The sequence below is a fragment of the Nestor notabilis genome, unplaced genomic scaffold (genome assembly GCF_000696875.1).
Source record: "Nestor notabilis isolate BGI_N333 unplaced genomic scaffold, ASM69687v1 scaffold20783, whole genome shotgun sequence".
In the NCBI taxonomy this organism is placed as follows: domain Eukaryota; kingdom Metazoa; phylum Chordata; class Aves; order Psittaciformes; family Psittacidae; genus Nestor; species Nestor notabilis.
The window spans coordinates 5,589-13,919 of NW_009923572.1; the positions used below are offsets into that span (position 1 = coordinate 5,589).

The 8,331-nt window shown below is 46.3% G+C and overlaps 1 protein-coding gene across 1 annotated transcript in view; it reads right to left on the reverse strand.

Annotated features, from left to right (window-relative positions):
* The window catches only part of GABPB2 (GA binding protein transcription factor, beta subunit 2), a 9,009-nt gene extending 1,202 nt beyond the window's left edge, over positions 1-7,807 (reverse strand). The window contains exons 1-7 of the mRNA XM_010012227.1: positions 7,700-7,807; positions 6,504-6,671; positions 6,169-6,363; positions 5,686-5,836; positions 3,027-3,140; positions 1,496-1,681; positions 1-58 (exon numbers count right to left, since the gene is read on the reverse strand). The exon at positions 1-58 is cut by the window's left edge and continues 1 nt beyond it. Of these exons, the coding sequence (XP_010010529.1) occupies positions 1-58; positions 1,496-1,681; positions 3,027-3,140; positions 5,686-5,836; positions 6,169-6,363; positions 6,504-6,671; positions 7,700-7,807 (980 nt within the window). The remainder of the gene's footprint in view (positions 59-1,495; positions 1,682-3,026; positions 3,141-5,685; positions 5,837-6,168; positions 6,364-6,503; positions 6,672-7,699) is intronic.
* Between the last annotated feature and the right edge of the window lie 524 nt (positions 7,808-8,331).

Genomic DNA, 8,331 nt, shown 5'->3' on the forward strand with positions numbered 1-8,331 from the left:
TAATCTCTGTCTTCAATAGCAGCCTCTTCTGCAACCTGACCAGCAGGTACAGTTAACACTGGAAAATTAAAGGGTGACATGTTATCCACTGCAAGACAGGCTCTTGCACAGCTGCTTCCCTGACGCCAGTGCATCTGCATGGGGCTGAAGGAAAAGAGGAGAGCAGTGGATCAGCAACACCAAGGTCTTCCTGGAGAGGAGAGAATCTCTGGACCTGGTTTCCACTTTCCTTTATTCAGGGCTCTGAAATACCCACATATTTCACTGCAATGGGGCTGACAGAACCCAAAGTCAAATATTTGCATCTTAAAAAACACGTGAGGTAAAAAACTATCATTCTGATGCCTCAGTAATGCAATTAATAGCTGGGACAGGCCAAGCAAGAGGAACAGAAAGCTCTCCTTGAAAATTCCCAGTAACCAGTCCCATGCTTAAGCTCTGAATCCGCTTTAAACGCATGCAAGAGGCACAAATACTCCAGAAAACAAAAACGTTTTCAATCTGCAAACATGGGGTTTCACTTTGGGAAGGCAGTCGCAAGAATTCATCCAACCAAGGAGGAGAAAGGCACCACAGGAGCTACTGAGGGTAGCGCTGAACAGCTCTCCCTGTTTCTTCCTTAGACACAAGCCAGGAATTCCTTCTTGTATTTGGCAATTAATTCTCAAAAATTAACAGCTTTAGAGAATTGTTCTTCACTAGTGAGGTCCATGAACAGAACTGCTGTAACCCATCTTGCACTGTAGCACTGTATGCACCTTACAGGAGAGCTGCTCTGCTTCCTAATCCTCTTTTGCTGCACCGATGTTAATCCAAACACTTGAGTATCCCGAGGACGTGCTATAAGAATTGTCAGTAGTAGCCAAGGCTGATGAATTACATCCCTTGAGGAAACAAAAACTCACTGTATGAGCAGAGCTCTGCCCTGCTTTACTGAACACTCTCTACATTTGCCTTGTAAAACTGATAGATGATATTGCCCTAAGCAATGTGACCAGCGTTATGGGGGGAAAAGGTGTATTTAAGCTGGTATTAATGGCCTAACATTAAGTTCTACAAGAACAATGGAGTGATTGCTGAAGGTAACAGGTTGTTGTTTCATCTGCAGACTGATTTACTCCCACACTGGGAAGTCTGCCATGAGATGAAGGAATTGTCCTTGGCTGGCTGCTGAGGAGACAGCGGCTAAGTTGGCCACAACGTTCCACTGAAGTTGTTTGGGTTTAATGCACAGACTGAAACATTAAGGTGTAGCAGCATGAACTAAGCTTGGTCTCACCAAGCTCTGCTGCTAAATGTCAGTCACACAGACATTTTTAACCCCTCTTGGAGCCCAGCAGTCAGGCAGAGACTTGTTACACCTCAGTGCTGACAAGCTGCATCCCACCAGGCACCAGCCCTCTGGGGCTCACCAGGGTTCACAGGCAGCAGTTCTCTTGTTACTCTTTCTGAAGTGAATCCTCAGTGCTGCCTTCCAAGCTCAGCTCCTCCTTACCTCGCTGTCCATCCTGCATGCTAAGGATGAAGGGCTGGCTGAGGCCACTGCTGGGGATGGCTGTTTGCAGGCTGCCCAGGGGAATGCCGTCTGACACAATGGCGATGACGTGCTGCCCTCCGCTGCCAACCGCTTGCTGTATGGCAGGATCAACAGAACTTGCTTCCACTGTTTCCTCTGTCTTACCTTGGGAAATAAGTAAGTGCCAAAAAACAAAGGAAAAAAGAAAATCAGTGTTTCCTTCTCTCTTCCTTGAATACAAACTGAAAGTCTGGTGGAAAAGCTCAAGCAGGAGCTTGAGACTCCTGGGATGCCTCCTTATGAAAAGCAATCTGCACACAGAGCAAATCTTAGAGGGAAAAGAAAATAGAACCTGCTACACTGTAGGCAAAACAAGTCTTCCAGAGTAAACCCAGCACTTTGTGGTGTAAATTAATGAGTACTAGCACACCAGCATGTTAGTCCAATTAAAAAGCCTGCAGCTGGAGGCAGCTGTTAAGCAGACCTGGCTCTGGGAAGCTTCCTTCCGTGCCCCTTCCCCCAGCTCTAATGAAGACAAACCACAGGCAAAAACTGCCTCAAGAGCCCCATCCACACCAGCACGGCCAAAGCAACCATGAGGAGGCTGTTTAGCTTGGCTGGACGACTGCAGAGAGGTTCAGCTTCCTGGCACCCTTTCTGTGTGACTTATGGCTCGCACAAGTAATCAGGATTGCAAACCCTGGGCTGCATCCTGCTCTCAGGGTGAGCTGCAAGAGCAGGAAGCGGGATCCAACGTGCTATGCAGACGCCCTAGAGAGGAAAACACTCAAGCACCACAGGTCAAGGAACAGTGGTGTGGCACCAGCAGCTTAAAGTGAAATTGCCCCTCTCTAGATCCTAGGAAAAACACTTGGCTTTGGGGAAAAGAACTGAGTGTTAAGGTGAAAGGATTTATATAAACGTTATAAAATTCCTAAATCTGAAGTTAAAGGTCAAACATTACATTCTACAAACATAAAAGATCATTACAAAACACACACACACACCCCCAAACCTTTCCCTAAGAAGATGTTACCAGAAGTTCAAGAGACTCAAAACATTTGCTGACAACCAACAGTTTATGAAAGTGGGCCAGAAACCATTTCAGACAATTCCTTCTAAATCAGTATTTATCTACTTTACAAATTAAAGTAAACCCATGTTGTTTCGTGGTGCTTTTTTGTTGGTTTCTTTTTCTTTTGTGCTTTAATATCTGTAACTGTTAAAGCCTGTCAAGAGAAACATACATCAGGGTCACACATGCCAGCTACTAAAAATGAAGTTACTGCTATTGGTAACAGTTGCTGGGTTTTTAATTACATTCTAAATGGGATGAAACAAACAAAGCCCCAGATGAACTCACTGCTTCACAAACATTTATCGTCATCTCTTCTTTACCCTGAAAAAAAGACAAAAATCACTTCCAGGTCTCCAGTTTCCTCCCATTTCCTCACAAGACCCTGGCTAGAACTACACAGACTCAAATCGGCACCGGAGTGGTTTCCCCTACCTGTGTCTCTGCCTGAGCTGGAAAGTGGTGCCGACACCTCAGCGAGGGCCGCAAGCGTGGCAAGCACAGAGGTTGTTGAATGGGAAAACTGCACCGTGGAGCCATGTGAATCACCTGCTTGGGAAACAGGATTGTCAGGACCTGCCATATCCCAGCGTGAATAAAGCAGACTGCAACAATTCTGGCATCTAGAGAGCAAGACACCAGCTCTGAAGTACTTCCTAGGCTCCCACTGGTCGTTGCAAAAAGGGAAGTGGTACAGATGGCTTTTCATGAGAGGTGCCTCTCCTATTACCAGCTGTAACAAGGGCTTTGGAACAGACTGTACCCACTCTGAATACTTCATGGCAGTTGCTATGCACGTAAGGAATTGCCTTCGTGTTGTACTGCAACTTTCACAACTGGAGCCCCCAAAGAATGTATTAAACTCCTTGGATATTCTGAATACATCACAGCATCCATGTTCTTCCTCAGCTGGGGAAGTCTCCACGTCTCTTCAGCGTTCCTTCATGGGCCAAATGTTTTAGCACCAGTCAGTTACAGAGTGGTTTGGTCAGCCACAGGAACTGGCTGCACATATGGCTGGGTTTCAGTGGACTGAGCATGCAGGTACTTTCTTCCTCCCTTCTCAGATTCAGTAACGGAAAGACCATGGTTACTGCAATGGGGTATTGATTTGAATGAGACAAACAAGTCTTCTCGGTTCCAAAAAACAATGTTTCTTCCTCCAATTGACCGTAGTAACTCCTATTCAAAGGCAGACTTAATAAGAATGGAACAGGAAATTAACTAAACGGGAGCAAACTCAGTGCATACAACCCACAATTCCTCCTAAAACAAAACAAAACAGAGATCCTGTACCTCATTGCCAGCGTAGATAAATAGATTATAAGCACACAAAGGGAAGTTCATACAAAGTTCCCCTGCCTTAACCCTTGCAACCTGTTTTCTCCCTTTCTCACCAGCTCCTGATTTTACAAAGGTTACCAAGGGACTTATTTTCTAAGAATGCTGCTTTCAAAAGGCTGTGGGCACAGGCCTAATGACTGTCTGCAGCAGCTTGTAACCAGATTTCTTCAGACCAGCTAAAGATACCTCTTAGAGCACTGGCTGCCTATTACTGGTGCTGGAAGTGTTGTGGGGGGGGAAAAACCCAGGGTATTTCAGTCCAGTCACATGTGGACAATAAGCCACTGTTGTCTTGGGCACTGAAAAGAGGTGATTACATTGCAGGGTGTACAAGGGGCAGTGAGAGCTGGGGATTTGCAAGGCCAGCTCCAAGAGCTCATCTGTAGCGCTGCCCACGGTGGATGGATTCAAGGGACTCAGAGCGACCTCCCAGCTCAGCCCGGTGACACCAAGGCAGAGGGCAGATAGGTTTGATTGTCCCACCAAAGGGATAGAGGAAATAGAAAAAAAAACCCAATTATTTCACCTAAAGGGCTGCATTTGCACCAGGAGAAGGTCTCAAGAGCCTGTGATTGTGTTTAAGCTGTAAATCAACAGGGCCTCTGACTCCAACCTGGCTTCCAGGCACAGCCATGTGCAGACACAGTGATGCTGATCGTGGCAAGGGCATCATCTGGGATACAGAACTCCAAGTTTTATGTGCCTTTGAGTTTATGGAATATCCTTGACTGAAGATGCTGTGCACCAGTCACACTGCGTTTTCTTCACAGGTGCTACAGGAACACTTTGGGTTAATTTTTCCCTTCTACATTAGGGTTTGTCAGTGCTTCAAAGCTGCGAGGAGCCCCGAAAAAGCTTTGAGAGCAAGTCTGGAGCGTTGCTGAAGCCTGTGTGGCCAGGCACAGGCAGAGGGGTCTGGCTGGGACTGCACAACATCAGGATCCAGGATCTTAAAAGCACTCTCTAGCTAACAAGCAAACATTCACGCATGTGAAGTCCCACTAACCAAAGAATTACTCACATGCAGAAGTGTTTGCAGGATGAGGCCAAATAGCTTCACAAAACTTGTATTTAGTAGCCTCCTTGAGACTGAAAAGAAACAATCGTTTGGATTTCCCCAAATACAGAAAAATCACTTTAAGAGTCATTATGAAAACTCGAATTACACAAAAAGAATTCAGCACTCAGCCTCAGAAGTGTTTTCCCCACCAAAATCAGGCTCCCAGAACAATGAGGAGCCAAATTATTTCCATCTAACACGTGGGACAGAAGAAATAAGGACGAATACACGTATCCTATAGACCTGCTTATTGTGCGATTTCCTTACTCAGCATTTATATACAGCAAAACATTCACTCAACTCTTGTAGGCAGCAAAGAAAACAGCAAATGCTCCCCAACTGCTCTGCAGTGCCCGAGTTTTGGCATAGGCAATAATTCTCATTTTTCCTCTGTTGCAATCAGCCAAATCAAGTTTCTCAAGCTCTGTTGCTTACAGCAGACATGGAGCAGACCCACAGCTGAGCTCAGCAGAGCTCTGCCACTCACAGAGGAACCACCTTCATTTACATCAGCTAGAAATCTGCTTTGTTACCTTTGAGGGCAAAACTACTCTGAGGCAGGAAGCAGGAGTTGGGTGTGTTTGGCTGCTTTTCACTTTTCCTCTCCTAAATGACCATCTGCCCTCTACTGGTAAGCAGCCTTAGGAACTTCTTTCAAGACTCCCAACTCAAGGTCACATAAAACCTCACCTGAGGTTGTTTTGGCACTTGCTGAAGAGACGAGACCAGTGAGATCAAGAACCTCCCCTGGTGTAAGAAGAAACGGTGAGGTGAGAGTCACAGTGTTGGTGATGGGATTCCTTCTCTCTGGATGAGTGTTCACCTGGTTCTGCATTGCTTCCTAGGAAAGAGAGTGGGGTCAGGCCTACATTTGTCAAGCTTTCTCTGGTATTTAGCACCCCTGAAGCATTTTAGAGGCTGATAATTTCCCTCTGCAGTGTGTCGGGGACACCAGTGCAAAAGCTGTGACAAAACTCCACCTAAACTTGGCAACTTACACTACAAGCACGCAAGATGCATGGAAACAAAACCCTGTCACCACTGACTCCTGGAGGCACACAGTAGCTGATGAACAAACCTCATCAGCAAACACAGGTCAATCCCATCGAACACTCTATTGCAGACACAGTTGTGGGTCAGAGAATTACCAACAAGCCTCACTCCTCAACCTACCTGCAGCATTACCAGAGTCTCTGGATTGTTCTTGTCCAAAGCAATATCAAAAGCTGATTTATCAAACTTGCTGAAAGCATGGACATCAGCCCCGTGCCTGATGAGCAGCTCCACGATGTCGCGGTGGTCGTGCTCTGCTGCCCAGTGCAAAGCAGTCATTTTCAGCATGTCTTTGGCGTTTACATCAGCCCCATTCTGAAAGAAATCAGCGTTACTGTCTCCTCCTAAAGCCTTTAAGGTAGTGCCTGCCCTGGCGTTTAAACAGGGCCAGCAACACTTAACTCCAAAGGTGATCTAGACCAGCCTTAATGTTACACCTCGTTTCCTACACTCACCTTAATGAGCAGTTCTACAATCTGAGTGTGCCCGTCGGCCGCAGCCATGTGCAGTGGCGTCCGGTCCACTTTCGTTCGGGCATCTCTGCTAACACCAGCTCGAAGAAGAACTTCTGCTGTTGAGTAGTGGCCGTACTGGGCAGCGAGGTGCAGGGGCGACGTCCCGAGCTGCGTGTGAGTTCAGAGAAGTTATTGCTGCTTCACAGCAAGAGGCACTGAAATCATCACCTGCATGTCTGCCAGTAATTCAAAAGACAAAGTTTCTGGAAGAAACTAATGGAACTTTCCCCCCCTGCCCCATCTAAATAGGAGGTTGCACATCCCATAATTTTCCTGACAAACGTTAAGCTTTTTAGGAATCTCTGCATTATCTGATAATTTGAGGCTCAGACGTGCTTTTACTTTCTCTGCTGCACCATCCCTTTATCACTAAGCTCCTTTCCCAGGACACCAGACCACAGCAGAACAGCTCTGCCATCTCTGTATCGTGATCTCAGTATCGTGAGATCATTCCCCCACTGTTGAGAAAAGGGCAGTATTACAACAGCTTTGCAACCTCTTGGTCTGCTTAATTCCTTCATCTCACAATGCATGAACAGAGCGGTAAATTAGGGAATTACAAGTATTAGTGATGGAAAATGGCTACTGATGGCTTCTTGTCCCCTGTTTATCCAACTATTACTGTTCGTTTCCATTAAAGCTCTTATTCTCTTCCCAACCCTGGTTTGGTTTTGGAGTTTTTGGGTTTTAAGAGAAGAAAAAAAACCCAACCCACAAACCAGAGTTTCTTGACCTAGAGGTTAAACATTTAAATAAAGCATTCTTAAAAGAACTTCTTATTACTGAGAAGTGTAACAGTTCTTCTAATTTGATTTGACTCATCATTTATCTCAGCTGCTGGGAATTACGTTTCTTACAGCATCAAACCCTTGCTGTCTGGGACAACACAGTACTTGTGACTGTGCTCTTGTGCATTAGGCAGAGGCCAATCTGTCCACAAATATCCATTCATCTTCGCCTGAGGGAGGTCTTAGCTTTTAAAGTGCTTTATCTGGAATCTGCTCTCCCACATTATCTGGCATCTCCACTCTGGTTTTACTGCTCCAACTGACACTTGTACCCTTTAGGCTCAGCCCTAAGGAGTGCACACACAACCCGTTCTGCACAGCACCCCAGCAGCCGCCCCTGTGACGGACCCAGTCAGTGGTGAAGGGAGCGCCGCTCGCCATCAGCTTCCGCACTTCGTCATCTTCGCCTTTGCGAGCTGCTTCCAGCAGCCTCTTGCCCAGGTCCACTAAGGACATCTTCATACATGGGAACGAGTATGTGCTGGAAGCTGCTTTAAAAGCAAGAAAGGGAAAACAAACAAAGAGCAGTGAGGCACAGGCATGTACTTTAGAAGTGCTGTACAACTGCGGCCCATCTGGATGCGCCAGTGTCCCCCATAGAACCAGGCCCAAAGCTATCAATAAATGGGCACAAATATTTATCCTATTTTTAAGAGAAGGCAGGGCCAGCAAATGGGTCACCAGAGCTCCTGCAAAATCCTGCTTACCTCAACAGCGCCTTGCATGGACACAAAGACTTGCCCATGTGGATCCAGTTCCGAGAGCAGAACCTGTAAGAGCAGCAGCAAAGCTGTGCACATTCCTTGCACAACACCTTTTTGAGTTTTAAAGCACTTTGAGAACGTGATTCAATCCCCAAAACACTCTCTGACCCCAGCACTAAGCACGGGGGAACTATCCCTGTAAAGGATAAACCAAACCTTGGTAACTCCAGGGATTTGTTCAAGGTCATCAAAGGAACAGAACACAAAAGCTGTGCT